The sequence below is a fragment of the Pan paniscus genome, chromosome 16 (assembly GCF_029289425.2).
Source record: "Pan paniscus chromosome 16, NHGRI_mPanPan1-v2.0_pri, whole genome shotgun sequence".
NCBI lineage: Eukaryota > Metazoa > Chordata > Mammalia > Primates > Hominidae > Pan > Pan paniscus.
In genome coordinates this window covers 38376118-38403453 of record NC_073265.2, presented here as the reverse complement: position 1 = coordinate 38403453, position 27336 = coordinate 38376118, and the positions used below count along the sequence as shown (strand labels likewise).

The 27336-nt window shown below is 36.7% G+C and overlaps 2 protein-coding genes and 1 pseudogene across 8 annotated transcripts in view; 1 reads left to right on the top strand and 2 right to left on the bottom strand.

Moving 5' to 3' along the window:
- GALK2 (galactokinase 2) overlaps positions 1 to 8152 on the bottom strand; it is a 175114-nt gene extending 166962 nt beyond the window's left edge. For 3 of the 6 annotated variants that reach the window (XM_055098564.2, XM_063596632.1, XM_055098570.2), the window contains exon 1: positions 1949 to 2070. In XM_055098564.2, coding sequence (XP_054954539.2) covers positions 1949 to 2070 — 122 coding nt within the window. Of the gene's footprint in view, positions 1 to 1948; positions 2071 to 4844; positions 4866 to 7800 lie in introns of those variants that run through there. The other 3 variants (XM_008956851.4, XM_055098569.2, XM_055098568.2) reach the window with 3 other exon arrangements.
- On the bottom strand, positions 6907 to 7490 carry LOC103783821 (NADH dehydrogenase [ubiquinone] 1 alpha subcomplex assembly factor 4-like; annotated as a pseudogene).
- Positions 8153 to 8166: 14 nt separating the features above from the next.
- Positions 8167 to 27336, top strand: part of COPS2 (COP9 signalosome subunit 2) — a 29606-nt gene continuing 10436 nt past the window's right edge. Inside the window, exons 1-6 of one of the 2 annotated variants that reach the window (XM_003831492.5) lie at positions 8167 to 8292; positions 18723 to 18836; positions 19497 to 19574; positions 24146 to 24271; positions 26361 to 26450; positions 26571 to 26648. In XM_003831492.5, coding sequence (XP_003831540.1) covers positions 8239 to 8292; positions 18723 to 18836; positions 19497 to 19574; positions 24146 to 24271; positions 26361 to 26450; positions 26571 to 26648 — 540 coding nt within the window. In that variant the 5' untranslated portion in view covers positions 8167 to 8238. Of the gene's footprint in view, positions 8293 to 18722; positions 18837 to 19496; positions 19575 to 24145; positions 24272 to 26339; positions 26451 to 26570; positions 26649 to 27336 lie in introns of both variants that reach the window. The other variant, XM_003831493.5, reaches the window with a different exon arrangement.

The window sequence follows — 27336 nt, the reverse complement described above, 5'->3', positions numbered from 1 at the left end:
TCTTCTATAAGCAAGGCATATGCTGCATTTCAGAGAATTCAGAAGTAAGAAAGACAGTTGTGTCCTCAAGGAGCTTTCTGTTTAATAATGAATAAATGGAAATAATTGTAATACAAGGTAGCATACAATTATGAAAAATATATTTTAAAAGGATCAAATTATGCTGACAATTAAACTGTCATTGGATTTTTGACAAAGGTGCCAAGACAACTCAATTGAAAAAGTGTGTCTTTTCAACAAATGATGCTGGAACAATTTGATATCCATATGCAAACTAATGAACCTCCACATTCATTCACACTATACACGAAAATTAAATTGGAAATGGATCGCAGACCTAAATGTAAGAGGTAAAACTATATAAAACTTCCAGAAAAAAACATAAGTGAAAATCTCAGTGCCCTTAGGTATGACAAAGATGAATACAACACAAAAAGCATAAAGAACTCTTACAACTCAACAGTAATAAGATAAACAACCCAGTTTAAAAAATAGGCAAAATATATTTAAAAACATTTCACCAAAGAAGATACATGGATGACAAATAAGCACACAAAAAATGTTCAACATTAGTTATTAAGTAAATGCAAATTAAAACTACAATAGTATACTGCTACATTCCTGCTAGAGTAGCTAAAGTTAAAAAGATTGACCACACTAAATGTTGGCAAGGATGTGGAGCAACTAGAACTCTTATGCACTGCTGTTGGATATGCAAAATGGTAAAACCACTTAGGAAAACAATTTGAGAGTTTCTTAAAAAGTTAAATATATACCTACCATATGACTCAACCATTTCACTACAAGATATTTACTAACTGCATTCACATCTATTCTGTGTAACAATATTACTACAAATGTAGTAGTATAAATAAATACACATTTATTATCTCACAATTTTCTATCCTGTTTTAAGGTCTCACAAAGGCTTATTTGAGGCTCAACTGGGGAAGGATTCACTTCCAAGAGCACATGGCTGTTAGCAGCATTCAGTTCCTTGTGGGCTGTCAGACTAAGACCATATTTTTTATTTTTTGGCTAGCTGCTAACCAGACGCCACCATCAGCTCCCTGTTGTGTTGTCCTTCCCAACATGGGCACTTGCCTTCCTCAAAGCCAGCACAGGAGATCATCTTTCCTGTCAGGATTGACTTAACAATCTTGTATAATGTAATCATGTATATATAATCATGTATATCACCTTTGCTGTATCTTAGTTAGAAGCAAGTCACAGATCCCACTCACGCTCAAAAAGCAAAGAATTATTCAAGGAAATAGATAATGGGTAGCCACCAGAGTCTGTCTACCATAAATTACCCAAGAGAAACAAAACATACGTCCACACAAAAACTTGTGCACAAATGTTCTTAGCAGCTTCATTTATATTAGCCACAAACTGAAAAAAACTTAAAATATCTATCAACAGATAAATGGGTAAGATGAATTGTAATATATCCATGTAATGAATATTCAGCAATAAAAAGAAACAACCAACTGATACATGCAACAACCTGGACAAATCTCAACATAATTATACTAAGTGAAAGAAACCAGGAAAATGAGAGTACATATTGCATGATTCCATTTATATAAAATTCCTGAAAATGTAAACTAATCTATAGTGACAAAAAGTAGATCAGCAGTTACCTGGGAAAAGTTAAGGGGGGAGGAGAGAAATTTCTGCAAGGAATCTGAGAGGAAATTTTGCAGTGATAATATGTTCAATATCTTGTGTCGTGATAGTTTCACAGGTGTATACATATGTCAAAGTTCATTAAATTTTATACTTTAAGGCTGGGAGTGGTGGCTCATGCCTGTAGTCCCAGCACTTTGGGAGGCCAAGGCGAGTGGATCACCTGAGGTCAGGAGTTCGAGACCAGCCTGGCCAACATGGCGAAACCTCATCACTACTACAAACACAAAAATTAGCTGGGCGTGGTGGTGAGTACCTGTAATTCCAGCTTCTAGGGAGGCTGAGGCAGGAGAATCGCTTGAACCCAGGAGGTGGAGGTTGTAGTGAGCCGAGATCATGCCACTGCACTCTAGACTGGGCAACAAAGCAAGACTCCATCTCAAAAAATAAAATAAAATAAATAAATAAATTTTATACTTTAAGTATGTGCAGCTTAATTTACCTTATTGAGGTAAATGAAGCTACTGAATAATACCTCAATAATGCCATTTTATGAAAATATGTTTTAAAAACATAGGATCCACTTTCAACAATGGCAGCATGTCACACAAATACACTCTGTTAAAATTACAATTTTCTATTATTTACCATTGAATAAAATTAATGTCAAGAAAAAATAAAAGAGAGTATCTTAACGGTATAAAGTATTCAGGATAGGCTATGTGAATAAGGTCATATTTACATGGATTTTTAAGGAGAGAAAAATATTTTGATGTGTGATACAGAAAGATTAATCTATTAACATTTTTATTTATCCAACTAGCACTTATTAGCACCTGTGTACTCAAGCAGCATGCTCAGCACAGTGAAGACCTTTTCAACTGCTGTTAGTAAATTTCCAGACTAGACTTAATAAATTTGGTCATGGCCAAGGAAATTATACTCAAAATTTAGCTGCCGTTCACCCAGTCTTCCTACTTATCAGCTTATTTGCGTACTTATTTTCCCATTGTAGGAATAAGGCATTACATTTAAAAGCAGCAAATTATGTAATATATTTAAATGTAAATCAACATGCAGTTTCATATATGTGATCAGTATGCATTTGTTAAGCATATTATCCATTTTGCAACTGCTATCTTGAGTACAAAGTAAAACTATGAAACTTTGATTACTCTGAGCAAATAAACCTCTTAACTACCTCGGGATCCTATTTTCTCTTTTGAACAATTAAAAGTAGAGTAACCATGTGATTTACTGTCTAACTTCTGAAAGTGATGGGTGCTATTAATTTTTTTTTTTTTTGAGATGGAGTCTCACTCTATCACCAGGCTAGAGTGCAGTGGCACGATCTCAGCTCACTGCAACCTCCGCCTCCACCTCCCCGGTTCAAGCGATTCTCCTGCCTCAGCATCAGGTAGCTGGGACTACAGGCGCACACCACCACACCCAGCTAATTTTTGTATTTTGTATTTTTAGTAGAGACGGGGTTTCACCATGTTCGCCAGGATGGTCTCGATCTCTTGACCTCGTGATCCACCCACCTCGGCCTCCCAAAGTGCTAGGATTCCAGGTGTGAGCCACCGCACCCGGCCTGGGTACTATTACTATTATGATGGGTCAACAGTAGTAAACGAGATCAGTCCCAGGAAAACTGGGATGTATACTCATCCCAGGCACAGGGAGGTTTGTTTTGTTGTAAAGTTACAAGTATAGGTTTCTGAATGCCACTCAGAACTACTGAATCAGAATCTCTACTGTGGGATTTGGGAAGCCTTATACTGTAAAGTGATATCATTAAAGGCTCTTCCAATTCTAAGTTATACATTTAATATGGTAATTTTGAATATAGACTGGATATTGAATGATAGGGAATTATTATTAATCTTTTTTTTTCTTTTTTGAGACAAACTCTCACTCTGTCGCCCAGGCTGGAGTACAGTGGCGCAATCTTGGCTCACTGCAACCCCGACCTCCCAGATGCAAGCAATTCTCCTGCCTAAGGTTTCCTGAGTATCTGAGATTACAGGCATGTGCCACCATGCCTGGATAATTTTTGTATTTTTAGTAGAGACAGGATTTCTCCATGTTGGCCAGGCTGGTCTCAAACTCCTAACCTCAGGTGATCCACCTACCTCAGCCTCCCAAAGTGCTGGGTTTACAGGCACGAGCCACCGTGCCTGGCCAGTATTATTAATCTTATATGTAATAATGATGTGATTACATAGGAGAATGTTCTTATTTTTAGGAAACAGACATAGCTGCATTTAGGGGTGATGTGTCATGATATCCGAATCCTTTCAACTGATACAGGGAACACACACATACATACAATCAAAGCTGATAATGGGTATATACATGTCCACTGTACTATTCTTTCAATTTTATGTATGCTTGAAATTTATCATAATAAAATATTGAGAAGAAGACTGTTAGGGAAAAACATTTGTATGTATAGGTGAGAACACATTATTGTCACAAATATAACTTAAAAGAACTATGACCAAAAAGGTGTCAATTCAAGTAATTACTAAAAAAGAATCAAGCCTGTAATTTCTCTTCTTGGAATTATTTATTTTATTTTATTTTTTTTTTTTTTTGAGACAGAGTCTTGCTCTGTCGCCCAGGCTGGAGTGCAATGGTGCGATCTCGGCTCACTGCAACCTCTACCTCCCTGGTTCAAAAGATTCTCCTGCCTCAGCCTCCTGAGTAGCTGGAATTACAGGCACCTGCCACCATGCCTGGATAATTTTTTTTTTGTATTTTTAGCAGAGACAGGGTTTTGCCACGCTGGCCAGGCTGGTCTCAACCTCCTGACCTCAGGTGGTCCGTCTGCCTCGGCTTCCCAAAGTGCTGGGATTACAGGCGTGAGCCACCGTGCCAGCCGGAATTATTTTTTAAAGAATAAAATTTCAAAGATATTCACTGCAGAATTGCTTAAAATAGTGTTATTTCTGCAATACTCTGAATGTATAACAATAATGGCATGAATTATGGTGCACTGGTACATTCAACGAGGGATTATTACACAGCCACTAAAATAATTATTATTAGGAATATATTTTAAGACTGGGCAATGTGGTTCACACCTGTAATACCAGTGCTTTGGAAGGTTGAGGTGGGAGGATTGCAAGACCAGCCTGGGCAACATGGTGAGACCCCTGTCTCTACAAAAAAAATATTTTAAATTAGTCAGGAATGGTGGCATGTACCTGAAGTCCTAGCCACTGAGGAGGCTGAGATGGGAAGGTCACTTAAACCAAGGAGTTCGAGGCTGCAGTAAGCTATGATGGTGCCACTGCACTCCAGCCTGGGTGACAGAGCAAGATCTTGTCTCTAAATATAAACAAACAACCAAATATTGACCTATGCTGCTACACAGATGCAAAAATAATCCAAATCTATATGCTTAACTACATAACCATTTGTGGAGTCACGTGGACAGATCTGGAAGTTTACGTGGAAAATGCTACCTATTTGAAAAGCAGTTTTTCCCCTTTATTTCATTTTTTTCTTTATTTTGAATTCTGCCAATGATTTTGTGTAATAGTATTTTTTTAATGGTATGGGAAGAAATCTTTTATCATGTGATACCACATAACAGCTGCCTAACCACACAATGTAGATATGAATAAAGATGGCTCAGAAATAAGAGTGTACTAGTATTAGTGACTCAACTAGTTACCATTATGACAAATGGAATAAAGTTTTGACTGATTTACAGGAGTTTTAAAATGCATTTTATATTGAGTAGTTATTTCATGTTTTCTTAAAACAATTATTGTACTGAACTAAAAATAAACTAGGTAGTTTGTTCACCTAACCAATCTACATTCAAAGACATGCTTACAAATTTTCCACTTAGTTCATTTTTCTGTTCTCGGCATTACTACAAATGCCTCATTCCGTCATCTTGTTGAATTCTTTAGCATTTTCTGTATCATTTCCAGGGGCATCTCTGGGAAGTAGTGATGCCTATCTTCCCTCAGAAGCACACTGATAACCCCAATATACCCACAATTCACACTTATTCCCTTCTCTGAGGTGTGCTGCTTTTTGGCACATCAGAAAAAACACACTACTAGGATTTGAAAAACTAAGTTCTGGGCCTGGTTAGGTCATAAACTACAGAAACCTTAGGTCATATATTCTCCCCAGGCGTTTCTCCACTACAAAAAAAAAATTCATTATTTCCTTGGTCTTTTGTAGTCCTTTACTATTTATCTTCATGATAACCCTTAAATTTAAGTAAGGTAGCATTATGCTCATTTTATAGAAGAAATTCAATCTCAAAGAGGACATAGTCTCCCAAAGATCCCATAAGTAGTAATATATTAGGCAGAGCTAAACTCACACACTCTTACTCAAGATCCTAGTACTGGTACATGCCGTGCTAATAAGTTCACTAAAATGGATAAAGCAGCAATTTCTCAGGTCCCTTCCAATGATCCTGTTCTCTGCTTCTACTTGCTATTTTTTCTCTCTTCTCTCAACTAGCATTAACTTCCAAAACTATATATAATCACCAAATTTCATTTACCATGGTTTTTTAATTTAATTATTCTTTAAATTTTTCTAGTTCCATGTTAAATCCAGAGAAATGTTACTTTTTCGAAAGTTTCTACTACTGCCTCTCTCTCTGAAGGCCATGGGACTTAACTATTTGTCGAAGCAGAAATTCCCAACATTTCGTAAACACCACTAATTACTTTTTATAACTGTAAAGACAATTATTCCATACTTAAAACCAATTCAAAATAAAATAAATCCTCAATACTTCTTATTCCCTGGGGTAGTAATTTTAATTAGATTTTATTGATTCTTTATTTTCTCCTATGTGCCTTTATTTGGGAAATACTGTTAGTCTACCTTACTATCGAGTCTCTTTCCCTAGCAAGAAAATGTCAGTCTTAAGAGTCAGGAAAGCTTTTACTTTCACTATCACATATGAAGAATGAACTAAACACCTAAATTGGATAGGAAAACTTAAATGAGGGATTCAGGACACTTCCCAAGGGGTCATATGACCAATTTAAAAGTTGGTATGATGTGTCTAAAATAACAAATTAACTCTTTTACTTATAATAAAGGTACAGATGTGCTGATTAGTCATGCTAACATGTACATATGAAATATGCCTAAACCAAATTAAAAGAAAACAAAATACAGTCTATGGCAATCTTGAAAATTCAGGGAGCTCAATAAATATTAAGAGGATGCTCTCACAATGAGAGCATTAAACACTTGGTAATTAACATAATTTAATATGCAAAAATAAGAAAATATACAGGATGAGGGATGAGGAGTACACATAGGAAATTTTTGTGATTTTCTTCATTTTGATTGTATTGCTTTCTTGTCTTCAGGAGGGAAGATTTTGACTTCAAAAGTAACAAAATATTTAAGAAGGGAATTCACATCTTTCTGTTCTAAATGATATTCTTGCGCTATTTTCTCAGCAGTTCATGTTTCTGGATAAAGTTTATGATTATTGAAAAGTGTCAATGCTTCTACAGTGGAAATTTTGCCTTTGGGAATGCTCTTAATATTTATCATATCAAAGCGATGGCCTTTCGGCAATCTGAATTTCTTTGGCTCCTGACGTGTTTCAGCAGCTTTCAGCTGCACGGAAGACACAGGATCTTTGGAATCAACATACACATATTTTAGAAATGACAGCAGCTTGTCATCTTTACGAGCAATCTCTCCCTTAATTTCTGGATAGAGACTAATCTGCTCTGGCAGGAGGCTGCTGGTAGACGGGTGCCTGGGAGCGAGAGAGGGCTTCATGTTGCGGATTTCCCTTTCCGCTCGGTTCTCTTGAAATTCCTGATCCCGCGAGTCACCGCAGCCCCCATCTCCTTACAACATGATGCCCTCAGGTTCACAGCAATGTATTTTTTAAAAACCAGTCGTTGTTACCTTAATTTGGTCCCAAGGGCTGTAAAGGTCAGTTTACAACTCGTTGAACAACTGAGTAAGATTCAAGGCAACTCAACTGATAGCTGCATACCTAATTTAGGATATCCATAGAATTGTTTTGTCAACTACAAATATAACAAGCATTAAGTGTAAACTGTGTTGCTGAAAAGTACTCCAAGTATCTTAGGAACACCCACCGCAATGTGTGGGCTAAATGCACACGTACAATGATAGCAGAAATAATACCTGTCATATAGGACGGGCATGTCAGCCTTTTCTCCGCGAAAGGCTTCTGCTCCTAAGCTGTCCCTTACTTTCACCGGAATGAGATGCGTCCAGAGTCCCAAGCAAGGGAGGAGACTGCTCCCTTACCCAGGAGGCTGGAAACTGCTCGGTGCGAGCGCAGTTTCCGACGCCCTTCGGCTGAGACCTGCAGCACCTGACGATGTCCCAGTTGCCAGCTTTAGTTGCTAAAGCACCAACCGCTTCGGAGGAAACGGGGGGCGGTGCAGTCTCTTTTGGAGTCGTAGCGAATCAGCTACATGTCGAGATAATTAGTTCCGGCAGGAAACAGCTCCTCTAAGAGGGACTGGAAGGCGGAAAGAAGCTGAGAGTGACGCCTCTGAGCCGCGGAGGATTGTGGGAGGAGGTTGTCTCCAATTTCTCCTCCCCCTCCCGGCCAAGATGTCTGACATGGAGGATGATTTCATGTGCGATGATGAGGAGGACTACGACCTGGTGAGGCGCAGGGAATGGAACTCTGAGGGTGGTGATGTGTCTTGTTTTCGGGGTCCGGGCCGGGGCGCCCGCGGCCTCTCCCCGTAGAGCATGTGCCGTTTCCAGCCTCTCTCAGTGCGGTGACAGGACTGGTTTACCTCCTCCCCGTTCCCGCACTGGGCCCGGGCCCTGCTTCTCCAGCATGGGGGAAGGGAGGGCAAAGGAGGCAGCGAAGGGGGCCCCGGGCCTTGCCCTCCGAGTCTGAGCGCCTCTTCGGTTTACACGGATGCCCCTGGTCCCAGGCGTTCGGTTCTCTGTCTTCTGCCTCCCCACCGCGCAGCCGCCTCGGTGACCATGCTGCGGTGTAGGCCCTGGCTTTGCCCTTTCGGGCCCAGCGTTCCGGGCCCCCACTTCTTCACACTGGAACTGAGCGGGTGCGAAATGCTAGGAGAAGTCAGAAAACGGGGGTGTCCTTACTGCTCCCAGGCCTGACTGCGAAACGCAACTTGTGAGTCTCCTGGAGACATAGCTTAAATAGTCTTGCCAGGGCCAGTTTTGGTCCGAGGTAAGTGTGTAGGGGAGAGTTCAGAGCAAAGATAACTGAAAAAAACGTAGTCGAACCACTTTTTCAGTTCTTTATAAAGAAAAGCTGGGGAGGAGGTTTTGCTTGTGGTGTTTTTGGAGGACGGGTGAAAGATAATTGAACCCATGGCTTTTCCCTTAGAAATTTCCCAGTATACAAAGTTTAAAACAGCAACAGCATAGAAATAAACGAATTTTTCTGACCGAATGCAGATTTTTAAAGATTCAAAGCTTCATTTATTAATGGATTTGCAAGTTTGAATAACGTTTGCTATTCAAAAACATCGTGTGGAAACTCAGAAAATTATCTTGATCCAGAATTAACGTCAATTTTGCTGTGTTTCTTTATTTTGGGGGTGTTTCATATGGTTCTTTTATGGTGATGCTGCATTATCATAAAGTTACGAAATAGATGTTTTGGGACGTCTGACTCATTTTAAGTGCCAGAGATTGTCAAAATATTAATACATTGTTTTGAATTAGTCTATAACTTTTTCGTATATATTTTCAGTTTTTTGCATTTTAAAATAAGGCACACTTTGCAAAAGGGAGAAAGGAAATTCTCGCTATTATTTGAAAGTCATAGTAGAGATTTTTATAATTTTTAAAGTTAAATGTAGTTTCGCTAATAGTTATGGTTTCTACCTTACATTTTAGTTTGTGCAAGCCAGTTGTAGGCAGTGACTTCAGTTCATTAAGAATATGTATCTGTCCATTTTTACTTATTACCTGTTTATTTATATTACAGATGTTTTGTTATCAAAATGTTTCTTTTATATGTGCTTGTATTTTTTTAATTGATTCATAGTATTTTGTACATATTTATGGGGGGTTTTGTTACATGCACAGGATATGTAGTGATCCAGTCGGTATTTAGGATATCCATCACCTTGTGTTTTTATCATTTCTGTGTCTAGGGAATATTTAAAGTCATCTCTTCTAGATATTTTGAAATATAAAATACGTTTTAACCATAGTCACCCTACTCCGCTGTCAAACGTTAGAACTTACTCCTTCTATCTAACTGTTGGTTTGTACATACCATTAACCAACTTCTCTTACTTCCCCACTCCTCTTCCCCCCACAACACCCTTCCTATCATTCTACTCTCTACCACCATGAAATCAACTTCTTTTGCTCCCACATCTGAGTGAGAACATGTGATATTTGTCTTTCTGTGCCTGGCTTATTTCACTTAACCTAAATCTCCAGATCCATGTTGCTGCAAACTGACAGAATTTCATTCTTTTTTATAGTCAAATAATATTCCATTATGTATATATACCACATTTTCTTCATCCGTTTATCCATTGATGGACACTTAGGTTGATTCCCTGTCTTTGCTGTTATGAATAATGCTGCAATGAACATGGAGTGCAGGTATTCCTTTAATAGACCGATTTTCTTTCCTTTGGATAAACCCAGGAGTGGATTGCAAGATCTTATGGTAGTTCTACTTATAGTTTTTGAGAAATCTCCATAATGGCTATACTAATTTACATCTCCATCAAAAGTGTAGAAGAGTTCTGTTTTCTCCACTTTCTTGCCAGCATTCTATTATTTTTTGTCTTTTTGATTAATAACCATTCTAATTGTGGTTTTGATTTGCATTTCTTTGGTAGTGATATTGAGCTTTTTTTTTTTCATGTATGTGTTGGCCATTTGTATGTCTTCTTTATTTATTTACACATGTATATATTTTTAGAGATGGGATTTTGCTGTGTTACTCAGGCTGGGCCCAAACTCCTGAGCCCAACCAATCATCCCGCCTCAGCCTCTTAAGTAGCTGAGACTACTGGCACGTGCCACCGTGCCCAGCTGTATGTCATCTCTTGAGAAATTGCATTTGTATTATTAGTTTGTAAGTGTTTCTGCTTACCTCTTTCCTAAGCAATAGTCTGTTGGATACATAACTTATTAGCACTGTGATTAAGCTGACGATCATCTTTGAGAATGTAATGTAGCAATAGCAGTGAGAATCTTTTTGTCCCATGAAGTACTTGATTAACTTTTGCAAGATTTTTTATTAAACATACAGTGTTTTAACTTGGTCATGTTTTCCCAGCCTTTTAGGGCCTACGCTACATGAGCAGTAAAATGAAGTTGAATATATAATTGCTTTAACTTTTTTTTTTGAAACAGAGTCTCACTCTGTTGCCCAGGCTGGAGTGCAGTGGCACAATCTCAGCTCACTGCAACCTCCGCCTCCCAGGTTCGAGCGATTCTCCTGCCTCAGCCTCCTTAGTAGCTGAATTACAGGTGCCTGCCACCACACCTGACTAATTTTTTGTGTTTTTATTAGAGGCGGGGTTTCACCATGTTGGTCAGACTGGTCTTGAACTCCTGACCTCAAGTGATCTGCCCCTCCTCAGCCTTCCAAAGTGCTGGGATTACCGGTGTTAGTCACCACAACCAGCCTTGTTTTAACTTTTTTATTTCTTAAAGTAAGATTTTGCACTACCACATAATGAAATGAAATGTTGGAGTTTTCTGTTGGGTTTTTTGTTTTTCTTCCCCTAGCGTTCTATTAAATAGCTCTTCCTCCCCTCATCTGTCTCTCATCAGGTGTCTAATTGTAAAATTATTTATGATCAATTTACTAACAGTTAAAACTTTTGGTGTCATAAAACTTATTTAGTAATTTGTTTTTCATTTCCTTAAATCATATATTTTAAAAAAAAAAGATTAATGAAGCAGGTTACCATTTCATGCTTACCTTTTGCCAAAAGAGTTTTTCTTTTTTTAAAATAGTTATTTTGTCTGGGATTTTCTTTTTTTCTTTTTTTTCTGTTTCTTAGTATTAAAAAATGTGCATAATTGACTTGCTTTCTCAAGATTTATTTTTATAAAAAATGTATTGTTTTTTGGAAAATTGGTCATCACCTCGTTTTAGTTTAAGTGTTAACTAAGAGCAATGAGTATTGCTGACCACAGTGAAACTCAGCATATCTTTATTGGTCATCCAATGATATATTTTAACACCCTAAATCACTTTGTTCTTCCCCAATCTGGTAGAAATAGGTAGTTAGGATACCACCTGAAAAATTAAGTCTGTTTCTAAAACTGTACTATTTTTACCCAAGAAAGTAAATAATGATTTCTGCCCAAGAAGAATCTAAAATAAAACAAACTTGTTATTTAAAAAAAAAAAAAAAGAAGAAACGAATGTAAAAGAAATTCAACATACATGCATGATCATGTATGTTCTAAGATCTGTTTGATTTTCATTAGAGGCAGAAGCAGGCATTTCTAAACATAGTAATCTGTGGTAGGTGATGGTGCTAGTAAATGACATTTAATGCAATGCTAATTTTACAGGTTTATAGATTATTTGCTGATCCAGTAACACTAAATAATAATCATAGTGCCATTCATTAAGTTGGTAAGGCCATTGATAAGCTAACTGTTTTAATTCCGCAGTCCAATCGTTCTACCGTGAAACTTCTAATAATCTTTTTAGAAAGAATTTAAGACCAATTGACTTTATTCCAAAAATTAGTCTTTAGTAAGTCCTGTTATATGTAGGATATTATATATTTGAATATAATTTTTTTTTTTTTTTGAGACAGAGTTGTGCTCTTTCGCCCAGGCTGGAGTGCAGTGGCATGATCTCGGCTCACTGCAACCTCCACCTCCTGGGTTCAAGCAATTCTCCTGCCTCAGCCTCCTGAATAGCTGGGACCACAGGCACCCACCACCATGCCCGGCTAATTTTTATATTTTAGTAGAGACAGGGTTTCACCATGTTGGCCAGGCTGGTCTCAAACTCCTGACCTTTGGTGATTGGCCTTCCTCGCCCTCCCAAAGTGCTGAGATTACAGACGTGAGCCACCACGCCTGGCCTATATTTGGATATAATTATTTAAATGTATTACAAGGAAAACATTGTCTAAAAGTTAGAATAATTCCATTTGGTTAAATATATGACCATATGACCAGCTGTGAGCCTCATTATATTCCCCTAGTCAAGCTCATAGTTGGGATTAGGGGATAAATGTTTACTAGTATTATTCTTCTTGTCTTAATATATAGCAGTTTTATTTATTTTTTTTAACTTTTAGGTTCAAGGGTACATGTGTAGGTTAGTTATATAGATAAGTTCGTATTACAAGGGTTTATTACACAGATTATTTCATCACCCAGGTACTAAGCCAAGTATCCAATAGTTATTTTTTCTGCTGCTCTCCCTCCTCCCACCCTTCTCTCTCAAGCAGGCCCTAGTGTCTGTTCCCTTCTTTGTGTTAATGAGTTCTCATCATTTAGTTCCCACTTATAACAGAGAACATGCAGTATTTGGTTTTCTGTTCCTGCATTAGTTGGGTAGGAAAAATGGCCTCCAGCTCCACCCATGTTGCCATTATTTCTTATGGTATAGCAGTTTTAATGCTCTACATTTTTACTTATTTGTCTATTTTTTTGTGTGCAGTGGGGAGGTAAATGAGTCTTAGCTACAGGATCTCTTACAGACTCTCGTATTTGTCATCCTTTTAATAAAAAGATCAGTAGAAAGATGATGGTCGATTGCCAGTGCTATGTACATAGTGAACATGTATTCAATATAAATGTTAAGTTCAGAAAATATCAAAGACGGTATAATCCATATTATTCCAATTTTGTTAGGTGGGAAAAATATAGAAAAATGTCTGCAAATAAATTATCAATGGTTTTATTTATTTATTTATTTATTTTTATTATTATTATTTTTTTGAGATAGAGTCTTACTCTGTTGCCCAGGCTGGAGTGCAGTGGCGCGATTCTCATGCCTCAGCCTCCCAAGTGGCTGGGATTACAGGCATGCGCCACCATGCCCGGCTAATTTTTTGTATTTTAGTAGAGACAGGGTTTCTCCATGTTGGTCAGGCTGGTCTCGAGCTCCTGGTGATCCACCTGCCTCCGCCTCCCAAAGTGCTGGGATTACAGGCATGAGCCACCGTGCCCAGCGGACAGTTTTTTTGTTTTGTTTTGTTTTTTAATTCTAATTTACTCCATAGTTAACAAATCAGCACCCATTAACTTGTGTGAATTTTTTTAAATGGATAACTTTATCAGTAGGTAAACCATAAATGGCTACCTAGGATTTGAATCGTGTCTGGTTTTTAAGGATAATGAAACAACTGCCCTGTACCTCTTAGTGTGCCAACATATGGTACAGCTGTTAGACAAGACTCAGAAAGCATTGTTAATGGTGAGTATTGTTTTCCTAAAGTACATTTCTTAGGACTTCTATTGGCGGTAAATACAAGAGTAAGTAAATGAGCTATGGAACTGATCCTGTTCAGCAGTAGCGACATTCCAGATATAGTCAAAATTGACCCTGGCTGCTCTGTGTTGTGTTATTTTGGAATGTTTATCCACCTTTTATTTTAACTCACCAAACACTTACTAAGCGTTTTGTAATATCCCAGACTCTCAGAATACACAGATGAATAAGAAAGTTCCTGCTTCTGAGAAGTTCACAATTTGGACTGTTTTAACATACAAAGCTCTATGTTAGAGAGATGCATGTCATATGGAAGCATGACTGAGAAAAAAAATTTAGTTTGCTAAGAAGAGTGATGCTAAGATGAGTTGATGAACACATTTCCCAGCAGTATTAGGGCAGGGGAGTATCTTAGGAGAAAATCAGAAAGTTTGTTAGGAGGGAAAGTGGTTTAGAATTCTAGCAAAAAGAGTAGTTTATGCCAAAGCAGAGATTTAAAATTGTGTGGCATGTTTGAGAAAGAGTAGATTTTGGTTGTGTGGATGGATCACAAATTGTTTGGGGGAAATAACAGGACATGAGTAGGTTGGAACTATTATTGAACTTTAGGGTTTTTTTTTATTTTTAATCCCTTTTACAACTGTTCTTGTAAAACAAGTGCTTGATTATTTTTCATAATTTGCTTAACCTCTTCATTTGTTTTTAAAGCATTCTTTATATACTAGTTAAAATTTCACTTTCTCTTCTGTTAAAAAACATTTACACTTTTACAAATTATCTCTTTTTCATTTGACGTAACTAATTCAGTTTAGCAATACTTACTCAATACTTCTAGATTTCCTATTCTGTGTAATGGCATCATGTGTTACCAAGCCTTTGATAGTCATTATGGATAACTTTATTTTCCTTTATCTTGTGCCCATATGGGCACTTTTATTTTACATCCTTAACATTGTTTAACATCTTCTGTGTTTATTCCATCATTTATTGTGTCCCCTAACTTTTCTCCTTATTCTGCTTCTTGGAATCAGGCCTTCACAGCTCCTGGCCAGACTTTTAAGATTATCCAATGGGCTCTTCATTGCTTCCAGAAACACAAATCTGACTATTTCCTTGTAAAATCTTTTAGATGCTCTTTATTGGATCTAATCTCCTTGTAAGACTTCTGTTGTCCTGTTCCTCTGTTCAATACCAGTTCATCTTTCATCAACCCTTTACATAACATCCTGTGCTTCAGCCCAAACTATTCATACTGTTTCAAGCTTCCTTGCATTTGCATGTTAATTGCTTTATTTCAGCTGCCCTTCCTCATTGCTGGCGATTCCTATTCATACTTTTATACCTGACTTGGGTATATTTTTCCTTCCTCTAACTCAGAAGTAGTGGATTACTCCTTTTTGAGATGCCAGTGGACTTAGTATGTGTGTCTGTTATTGCTTATATTATATTATATTACGGTTTTGTTTGCATATCTGTTCCTTAATAGACCATGAATACCTTGAGGGGAAGGGTTGTTAATTTGGATTTGTGTGAGCAATAATTAATTGCTGGCATATATTAAAGATTATGATTTTTGAGTATAAATAGTAGAAGCACCTAAACAATAGAATTGTTCTTCCAAAGACTTCAAAACATGAGTTTGAAAAATTATGCCTGTGTAATAACTGAAGAATAATTTGCAGTAGTGCACAGCTTGTGATAATTGATTCAGTGGGGTGCAAATGATGGGTTAGTGATGTCATGATGGCTGGTTCAAGCCTACGAACATGGCGTTGCAGATCATAACAAGGAACTGTCTATTTGTAGTCAATCAGTAGAACATCAGTTGTGCCGATTCTCATGTATTTATATATTTTAGCAATAACATTTGTTTAAGAGTTGAATTGCAGTTATGCAAAAACATTATACATGCCATTTCTTAATCCGTATGATATGAAAAACCAAAAGAATGTAGTCACAAAACGTAGAGGGCTGAATCAAATCTTTTCTCAGTCATCATGATTTTTTTTTTTTTTTTTTTTTTTGGAGTTGTAACATCTAAAGTTTAGAAATCTCTATCTGAAATCTATCAGGTCCCAGAAGTTACAGGTAACTACTCTTATTATAAGTATTCCGTGACTGAATGACAAGACACTGTGTGACATATGACAGGAAATGTCAAGGATCCTGTTTTTAACAATGTTATAATTGGTTCAGTAATTTCCAGATAATTGAAGTTAATCTCTTCCCTTTCTAAAATACTGTTTCTCATTTGCTGGGAAGCTCCAAAATCTAGTCCTACTGTTGTCATGTATACCTTTCAGCTTCTACTTTCCTCTTCTCAAAACCTGACCTAATTGTTTTTTCTAATTTGTTTTGAGCCAAGAAACCAAAAATAAATGGACTCTGAATTTTTACTTTGTGATCAATGTAAATCAGAAATACTTTTCATTTTACTTCCAGGTTCAAGGCTGCATTCTGAAGGTTTGGGTTGCAAAAAAAAGTAATTTTCTGGTTCAGCAAGCTATTCCTCTATCTTATTCAACAGTGTTAAGTGAAGTTTTTATTTTAGTTGTTGTATGATAAATCATATATGGTAAATCTGTTTATATTTGTTCCAACTTAATAAAACAATTAGAAAAGAGCTGATTTCCGAAGGCATAGAGTAGGTTTTATAGCTGTGATTCTTTACTCCAAGTCTTCCCTAAAGAATACCCTTAGGCTGAGATCTGAAATGATACGCAGTAGTTAACTAGATGAAGAGAGGTAGAGGTAGAGGTGGAAAGAGATAGAAATAGCACATAAAAGTGGGAGAATTTGGCACTTGTTGAGTTAAGGCCAGGATGGCTGCAGCAAAGTGAATGAGGGAGAACTTGATAGGAGATAAGGTTGGACACAGGAGTCAAGTTTTGCTGATTTTGCTCTTGATTTTAAGAGGAATAGGAACCATTTTTGAGGAGAGGAATAAGATAATTTACATTTTGTGAAAATTATTTCACCTGCTTAACCATGAGGATATTAGAACTTAAAAAGGAGAATGAGAAGGCTGTTAAAGTTTGTGGAGAGATGAAAGTAGTTGGGTAGGGTAGGGTGGTAGCAGGCAGGGGGTTCGGGAGTGGATAGATTTGAGATTTATTTTGAAGGTAGAGTCAATAAGGATTTTTATGTTCCAACAAATAGTTACCTTTCATTGTTTATGCTGTTACTACGTGTACTATTCTCTTTATCCTCTCCTGTTTTGTCTAGCGGGCAAACTTCCCTTTATCTTTCAAAACCCAGGTTTAAAGCCATCACTGTCACAGCATCATTCTGTGTATGGTTGGCTTATTCATTCTTTACTAATTTCTCTTTTTTTTAGCTTGATCAGTTTCTTTGTAGTCAAGCCTAGATTACAAGGGTTAAGAAGTAAATGAATAATTATGAAACTTATTTACTACCTAGTTTCATCTTGTCCCTAAAAGAAGTGTTCCAAGTGATTTTCATATGTTAAACAGAATGGAATTCCAGGTCTTAAATCTGTAAGACTGACAGACTCAGGTCTTCACACGAGGAAGGAATTATCCTCCAGAGGGCGCACATTACAAAGCCACTCTTGATTATTGAAAAATTCATCTTGTGTTAATGTATTTTTGAGCTTTCGAGTAACTTATTATACACAGCATACCTTTCTTCACTCCTATGCTTTTATGAGACTGTAACAGAATTTTTCATAAATATCTCATAAAGAAATGTGTTACCTGTATTTGGATTTAGAAATAACTATAAAACTATTCTTGTCTTTTTGTGTTTGTTTCCAGGTACTATTCTTAATTTGATATAAACTTGCCCTTTGTAATGACTTAAAGCTGAGAAGGAAATAATCTTTATCTTATGACTCATAAGATAATAATTTCCATTATACCAATGCATGTGTATTTTGTAATCCTCATTATTAGATTGAATGTCCTGGAACTGTGTAACACTCTTGTTTATACTGCTCCACAAAATAGTTGTTTTATTCCAGTTTTCCCTTCTGCCTTGTTTTTTTTCCACTAAGAATTGAACTCATGTAATGGAAAGTCTCATAAAATTATATAAATCCATTTTGTTTTATTTATTTTGATTTGTTATAAAGCTGATTAAGTTAACATTAGTATAAACAGCTGTTGTATAGTGCACATAAGGAAAGTATTCTTATTAACATAATTATATTTAGTGCTAGATGACTTTGCCATGTGTAGATTACCATCCTAGCTAGTTTTAAACTGTGTTACAATAATGAAATTTAGACTTGGGGAATAGAAAAATTAGATTACAGAACCAAAGATTAATAATTAGAACACATCTACATTAGGTTTCCCTCAGATTTCATGACTAACGAAAGCTTAACAACTACAGAATTGGGGTCATTAACCAATATTAGGTTGCATTCTTCTTTTATGTTGATTCTATAGAAATTTTAGCTTTCATCTGAAAGAAAGTAATGATTATATTCTGCTATACACTTGATTTTGACTCCTCCTTCCTCCTCTCTTCAACCCCTGGTTTTATATAACAGTTGAATATCAGTGGCATTTTACGTATGTATTCAAGGTTGTTTTGTTTTGTAAAAATATGTGGTTTTTCTGTCTTAACAGCATTCACTTTTTACGTTGCTACGTGTGGGTTTCTTTTCTTTTTTTCTTTTAATATTTCTTTCTTTCCAACACAGGAATACTCTGAAGATAGTAACTCCGAGCCAAATGTGGATTTGGAAAATCAGTACTATAATTCCAAAGCATTAAAAGAAGATGACCCAAAAGCGGCATTAAGCAGTTTCCAAAAGGTTTATGTTCTTTTCCATTTGATTCTATGTGTTAATTTTTTTAATGATATGCTAGAACAAATAAGTCCCAGGTGATTTTATCTCAGAAATGTGTTTTGAATACTTAATTATCCTATCAGTTAGCATTAGGCAGCACAAGCAAGTGTTTCAAAACGGTTATCCTGATGTTTTTTCCAATCAAGCTGTCTATGGAGCAGGGCCATTGTCCTGAAAAACTAGGATGGTTCTGGCAGAAGAACCACCAACATGATGGTCAGTAGGTATTATCACTGCAATCTTGTTTCTTTTAGGGGTAAATCATACAGTTGTGGTTTCATTATTATGAATAGCTTGATTTCTTGACTTACTGATACACTTACGGATTATTTTTACCATAGGTTGGTTATTCAGGGGAAAAAATATTTCAGAAACTATATAATAATCAAGAAGTGGCTCTTTATTTTGCTGATGAAGGAACTTTAAGCTTGCTTATCCTTATGTAGGCATCTTACAACTTGTTTTTTTTTAAGACTGAAAAATGACATTGAGAAATGGTGGTATCCTTGGGGAAATGTTTTTTATGCATATAGTGTAAAATTAATTCAATACTTACACATTGGGCATCATTAGAAAATAATGTGTTAATATTAAGATAAACTAAAAATTTCTTCCTCTTTTTAGGTTTTGGAACTTGAAGGTGAAAAAGGAGAATGGGGATTTAAAGCACTGAAACAAATGATTAAGATTAACTTCAAGTTGGTAAGATTTGTTTTGAGGGGAATTAAACTAATAAATTTTGTAGGTAAAAACCTCATCACGACAAAGTACTATTATATCTTCTTTTCTAAAGTACTTCTTTGGATGTGTTTTTATATTTAGTCTGCTCTGCAGTTGGGACTATAGTAATACTAAGTTAAAAAAAAACAAATTCTTCATAGGATACAGAAGTTTTCTATTTAAGAAAACTTATTCTTTTAGATGCATTTACAGTATTTGCCTTTTTTTTTTTTTCCCCGCTCTGTCACCCAGGCTGAAGTGCAATGGTGCAATCTTGGTTCACTGCAACCTCTGCCTCCTGGGTTCAAGCGATTCTCCTGCCTCAGCCTCCTGAGTAGCTGGAACTACAGGCACATGCCACCATGCCCAGCTAATTTTTTGTGTTTTTAGAAGAGACGGGCTTTCACCATGTTAGCCAGGATGGTCTCGATCTCCTGACCTCGTGATCTGCCCGCCTTGGCCTCCCAAAGTGCTAGGATTACAGGCGTGAGCCACCGCACCCTGCCAGGGCTGCATTATTAATAGATTGACTTTTCCACAAAGGATTAGTGTTTACTTTGGAGTTTTAAAATTCTCCTGTTTATTATAAAGAGTTTCTCTTCCATTGACTAGGGCCAAAACGTTAGCATTATGCTTAACTCTTCTCATTGTCTATTACCCCACAAATAATCCATTGGCAAATCCACATGGCTTTACATCCAGTATGACTGTGCTTACCATTTCTACCTCTGCTACTCTGGTCCAAGGCACCATGATTTCTTACCTGGATTATTGAGATAGCCTCTTAACTGGTCTCCTTACTTTCATCCTTACCCTGCTACAGTTTTCCACAAGTAGCAGAGTGATCCTTTTAAAATGTAAGTCACATTATGCCATTCTTTTGCTCCATATCTTCTAGTGGTCCCCATCTCCCTCAGTAAAATCCAAAATTCTTACCATGACCTACAAGTCCCTATGTAAGCTCATCCTTTGCTGCTGTTTTTATTTGCTCCATCACTGGCCTTCTTGCTGTTCCTCAAGTCATCCCAAGCACAATCCTGTGTAAAGGCTTGCACCTGCTGTTTCCTCTGCCTCAGAAGCTCTTCTCTGATAACCATATGGATTTTTTCTTCATTTGATTCAGGTCTCTGCTCAATGGCACCACTTATCGGAATGGCCTTCCCATGACCACCTGATATAAAATAGCATTCTTCCCATCGTCACTTAAATTTCTTCTTTGCTCTTTTTCTTTGCATATGTCACCATGTGATCTATTATTTATTGCTCCTCTTCACACCACCCCTCCCCCCAAGTAAATTGTAAGCTCCATGAGAGCAGGACTTTGTTTTATTCGTTGTTATAATCTTAGAACCTATAATGGTGACTGTCATTTGGTTGGTGCTCAAATATTTTATTGAATGAACTCATAACTTATTCTAGAGAAACTGGAATTATAACATTATACTCAAAATGTCATTCCTCGGTTTCTTTAAACTGGTAAAGAATACAGGGTAGAAGTGGAGGGAAAAAGGATCAGATGATAGGACTAGGTACAAACATGAATCTTAGATCACTAAAGGAGAAGAACTTTTGAGAGAAAGATGAAGTTGAAGCTCAGATGAGCAGGGAGTGAAGCAGTTGGAAGGTTCCGGAACTATGGCAAATTGAAGAATAGCTGATATGTTACCACTTTCTTTTTCCCTTGTTTTTGTATTTCCCATATGATATGTTTCCTCCACCTCTCCATTAGCTTCTCTATCCCGTCTGACTAGTACTTGTATCCAGGTTAACTTCTACTAATCTTGTACCTCTTCTTTTTGAGGTACTGTCACTCTGGTATCGTTTATCTCACCTTTAATAGGAGGGGCACTCCATGGCATCTCCTACAGAAGCTGTTGACAAAATGTCTTTGTTCATTTCTTCCCCAAAATATATCAGAACAATTCAAAACATGTTAAATGTTATTAAGTATATTGTATATTGCACTTAAATCTAGTTAAAGAATGAAAATTATCTACATTATATTTACCCTTTCTACTCCTACTGCTTTGATACTCTCAAAACATTTCTATGTTGCCCAGAGCCCCATGCTTTCTTTCCATTTTCTGTTTGCAAGAATATTAAACACAAACATTTACTGTATCAGATTAATAACTTAGAAGGCTGTGGAAGAAGCACCAAGTGTTTCAAGGGACAGAAATTTGTGATTAAACAATTATAGTGCCATTAGGGGCTGAATGTTTAACTCGTAGGTTCTGTGATTTGAGATAATACCAAGAATCCCTATAGAAATCTGCTATTTTAACGTACTAGCAGTGGTTTCGAGTCCATTTGAACACTGTGCTACCCTTAAGACTTGGTTTTGCCATTTTACCTTGAGCAGAGTGGGAAGGAAGGGAGAGGGTTTTTTGCATTTTATGTTATTTTGTTTACCTTATCTACCTTTTGTTTGCTGTAGCAGCATCTGTGAATAAGTTATGGTTCACAAGAGTGATTTCAGCTTCTGTACCTGCCCCTCTCGTTTTCTGATTGGACTCAGAGTAGGAGCTATGTTGTGTGTGGTGATTTTATAGTAAAAAGTTGGAAGGGTTCACTATCAACTTCTCTGCGACCAATTTACCTACTCTTCCTTCAGTCTTTAATTAGAATGTAATTTTTTTTTAAATGAGCTATAAATTATTATAACATGAGATAAATTCAAAGCTAACTTTTTTTTTTTTTCTTTTGAGATGAAGTCTTGCTCTGTTGCCCAGGCTGGAGTGCAGTGGCGCAGTCTTGGTTCACTGCATCACTGCAACCTCTGCCTCCCGGGCTCAAGCTATTCTCCTCCCTCAGCCTCCAAGTAGCTGGGACTACAGGCGCATGCCACCACACCTGACTAATTTTTGTGTTTTTTGTAAAGACGGGGTTTCACCATGTTGCTCAGGCTGGTCTCAAACTCCTGGACTTAAGCAATGCTCACGGCCTCTCAAAGGGCTGGGATTACAGGAGCGAGCCACCAAGCCCAGCCAAAAACTGTAACTTTTTGCAAAACTCCTATTTCAGTGCCAAGATACAGCTTCAAAGTTAGGATAGTCGTATTTCTCTGATTTCCCTTTTGCTGCAAGATATGTACTGTAATGTGGATTTAGCAGCTCATTGACAGGATGTCACCTATCATTTACCCCCACATGAAACTTGGAAACAGAAGTGGTTTTATATATGTATATATTTCCATGGTTCTATCCTTTTTTTTTTGTCCCTTCCACCTCTGCTGTTTTCTTTATTATAATTCAATTCTTGGTTAGGTTTCAGGGATTGTTCTCAAGTTTTCTTGTTCTTCGTGCTGTGCCTCAGGGCAGAATGTATTGTCATAAGCAAGATAATTGCAGCATTATTAGTTTATTCCTCACCCTAATAAATACATATGTTCAGTTAGTCAAGGAAAGAAGCATTTGTATCTGCCAATGCTTCATGTCTTTGATAAAAAAAAAAAGAAAATAGAACTCAGTAAAAAGAGAGGTTAACAGCAATTGCAGATTATGAGGATTGTGGATGCAGGTTATAAGGTTAGACTCATAAATTGACTTACAGGATATACTTAGGAATGGTAAACCTCTCCCAGAATAAGTCTCAGTACTCCTTTATTTTTTAGACCGTTCTTGTTTCCTGGAACAACCTCAATAGTACAAATACAAGGAATAACAACATTTACTATATCTATTTTTGAATAGAACCTTAGATGGGGGGTCTTTTCTTGACTTGAAACGAGTATTGAGGCTTGAAAAAATTGTTTAATTTCACATTTTTATATATAACCAGCCAGTTGTAGGGAGAAAAGAAACAGGTAACTCTTATTGCAGAGCTTCCTGAGGAAGGGATAAAATTACAGGAAAGTATATAGCTAATATCCTGCATAGCAGGTACCCAAGGCATTTGAAAGCTTGGATTTTGGCCGAGTGCAGTGGCTCACACCTGTAATTCCAGCACTTTGGGAGGCCAAGGCGGGCAGATCACCTGAGATCGGGAGTTCAAGACCAGCCTGACCAACATGGAGAAACCCTGTCCCTACTAAAAAAAAAAAAAATACAAAATCAACCGGGTGTGGTGGCACATGCCTGTAATCCCAGCTACTTGGAGGGCTGAGGCAGGAGAATCGCTTGAACCTGGGAGGCGGAGGTTGCGGTGAGTCAAGATCGCGCCATGCACTCCAGCCTGGGCAACAAGAGTGAAACTCTGTCTCAAAAAAAAAAGAAAAAACTTGGATTTTATTTGTATGTTTTGGCTTATGAATATTTTAGTAGGTTTTATGATTTAAATATGTTGTGCAATGACAATTTCTGAAATTTGGAAAATTTAGCAGTTGTACTTGTTTCATAAGCTAACTTTATACATTTGGTTTGAGTAATCTAGTCATTTCAAATTTAAGATAATTACAATGCTCCTGTCATACATAGTTCCTCTTTTACAAAACTATATCAGGAGCTATATGAACTACATTTCATTATGTAGTAGTGTATTCTATAACCTTAATCATGTGTACATATTTTAGTACCTAAATTTGCATCTGATAATTCATTTTTCTTTTCTCACAGACAAACTTTCCAGAAATGATGAATAGATATAAGCAGCTATTGACCTATATTCGGAGTGCAGTCACAAGAAATTATTCTGAAAAATCCATTAATTCTATTCTTGATTATATCTCTACTTCTAAACAGGTTAGACTCAATTTTCCCCTCTTGGGACGATCAGTGTGTTTATTATTTATAGTAAGGGCTTTGTTCTTTATAGATGGAAAGGCCTAGAGCTTCTATTTAAGTAGTTATGCTAGTTATTAGTATGCTTTAAAAATGATAAGTACTATTTTCCTGGTTATATTACTGATTATATAATAGTAAAAGGTAATAACTCCAGCTTGATCTCTTTAAATAATGCCTTCAGATGCTAAAATCTGTAAACAACTTTTCAGGCTTATGTTAGACTCCTGTACAGTTGCTACCACAGGTCCTTCTAATAAACTACATTAACACTTTAGCTAGCCATTCTGAGGTGTTAAATACACTGAATCACAGGTTATTTGTGTGGATTTGGTTATATTAAAATCTTTGAGAAGTGCCTGTGCTCTTATCAGTTAGTGTTTGGCATTACTCAACAGGTGCTCAGTAAATGCTTCTGCAAAGGATGGGTGGATAATGAAAGAAGAGCTACTGATGAAAGAAACTAAAGAAGGTATTGGGAGTGATAGTGCTTTCATTATGAGTCTAGATTTTGGTTATTAAGAAAACCAATGATTATTTTATATATATTTTTGCTAAGATAATTTTTAATTGGATCATTTGTCCTTATCCTTGTAAGCAGTATAGTCCTCAGTTTTAGTTTTTCGTCCTCTTACTCTGTGATACTTGAGTACAAGATATAGTCTCTATGTCATTTAGTATTTCTTAGAATATTTGATACTTTTTGTACTCGTAATCAAAGAATGTTCAGATCAGAATCAGCCTCATTTAATGTCTTTTCTACTAGATGTCATTTTTTTCAGGCAGTTTGTACTCTTTACATTTAAATTTTATGTAATGCCAATAGAGGAAGGTAAACTTACATGTTTTGTTAGAATATTAACACTTAACGACACTAATTCTAGAGTTAAGCTATATATCATGGAGCTTTCCTAAAGTGGGAAAATGTTTTCCAACTCTTAAAAACAAGTGTCATCAAAACATATTTTGTATACTGTTTATAAATATTATGCCAGTAATTGGAGCAGGGAGAGGGAATCGAGTGATTTTGAAACTTCAGGACTGCATGCTCTGTGTGTGGTTATATGTAAGGTTTTTGTCTTTTGAAAGTAACAACAGATATTGGGTGGGTGGTACTCTGTTCTATTCAATATGCCATCAGCAGTCATGCATAAATAGAGAGTGTTTTCTGAAAATGTGAAATTTTCCTGCTCTTAGTCCTCTTCTTGATCCTGTTAAGCAGAGAATTAGATATTCAAACAAAGGCAAAGCCAGAAGCGGGGGGGAAGAGGGTGGGCAGGGGAACTTAACAAGATGTAAAACAAATAATGATTTCCATGAAAAAATGCCACACAGATTGGTGAGTTGGTGGTGATTAGACATAGCTAAAATTATACTAGACTTTTCTCTCCACCCACCTCCATGGTTTACCAGTGACTTAAAAGCTATGCAGTTGAGTTACTTAGTCACATTTATAGAAGAATTTTGAGGGAAGGAGCTTATTCGTTGTTTCTTCACCAGCATGCTTAGTGTTTGCCACATTGTAGGCTCCAAATAAGAGTTGAGTGAATAAGATATACACTGTTAGTAATAATACAACTAGTTCTATGTACATTTCATTTACTGCTGTTAATATGAAATGAGTGGCTGATCTGAGTGGAGTGGTATTTACAGCTAATTGAGCACAACCAGTTACAGATTACTTTGTTCCTTCTCCACTCCCACTGCTTCGCTTGAATAGCTTTTTAAAAAGTAAAATAAAATACAGAATGTATTATTAGATTGGGAAGGACAAACGTGTACTATTACAGCATGAGAACTTACAGCACTATGTTTATATGGGGAAATATTTTCTGGGTTCTGTAAAACAACGCATCATGGCACTTGTAAATTTGGTCTGTATTTTGCTTCAGTTTGTTAATTTTTTGGACTGTAGAAGACAGTAAGATACAGATAGTGTATCTTATGTGTATTAAAGTTCAAAGATGCACTTTTAGTTTGTTCAAATTAACTTTATTAACAGGTACAAATTTGCTGTTTACAATTATAGAATTCTGATTTTTTATGTCAGATGGATTTACTGCAGGAATTCTATGAAACAACACTGGAAGCTTTGAAAGATGCTAAGAATGATAGACTGTGGTTTAAGACAAACACAAAGGTAACCGTTATAATACTTACACTTTTCTTTTGAAAAGTGGGTGGGTGTTTTTAATAAAGTCTCCTAAAGATGCACATCTTCTGTTGAAATCTTGATTTTAATAAATTTGCTTTCTTGCAGCTTGGAAAATTATATTTAGAACGAGAGGAATATGGAAAGCTTCAAAAAATTTTACGCCAGTTACATCAGTCATGCCAGGTAGCTCTCCCTTATTTTTTTCTGAATATTTCTTCATAATAAAAAAAAGTATAAGCAATAATTATATTCAAAATATTGTTTAGGGATGTTTTAGTTTAAGCATTATCTGAAAAATAAAATTTAGAAAACAAGTTATAAAATTATCTTTTTTTTTTTGAGAGGGAGGGTATGGCTCTGTCACCCAGGCTGGAGAGTGCAGTGGTGCGATCTTGGCTTACTGCAACCTTTGCCTCCTGGGCTGAAGCAGTCTTCCCACCTCAGCCTCCTAAGTAGCTGGGACTACAAGTGCACACCACCATGCCCAGCCAATTTTTTGTATTTTTTTGTAGAGTTGGGGTTTTGCCATGTTGCCCAGGCTAGTCTTGAACTCCTGAGCTCAGGCGATCACCGCCTCGGCCACCCAAAGTGCTGGGATTACAGGTGTGAGCCACCATGCCTGGCCCCTCAATCTTTATTCTTTGTCTAATGAGGTACCAGTATCAATAAACAAACAGGCCTATTGTAATACTTACTATTATATTGATATGTAGTTATATACCCTATGAAAACAGAGCCAGGATATTATAAACATGTGTAATAAAGATATTTTTATATTCCAATTTATATGAATCCTAGCAGCACTGTCCAACAGAACTTCAAGTGATACTGGGCATGTTCTATATCTGTTATCAAATATGGTAGCACCAGC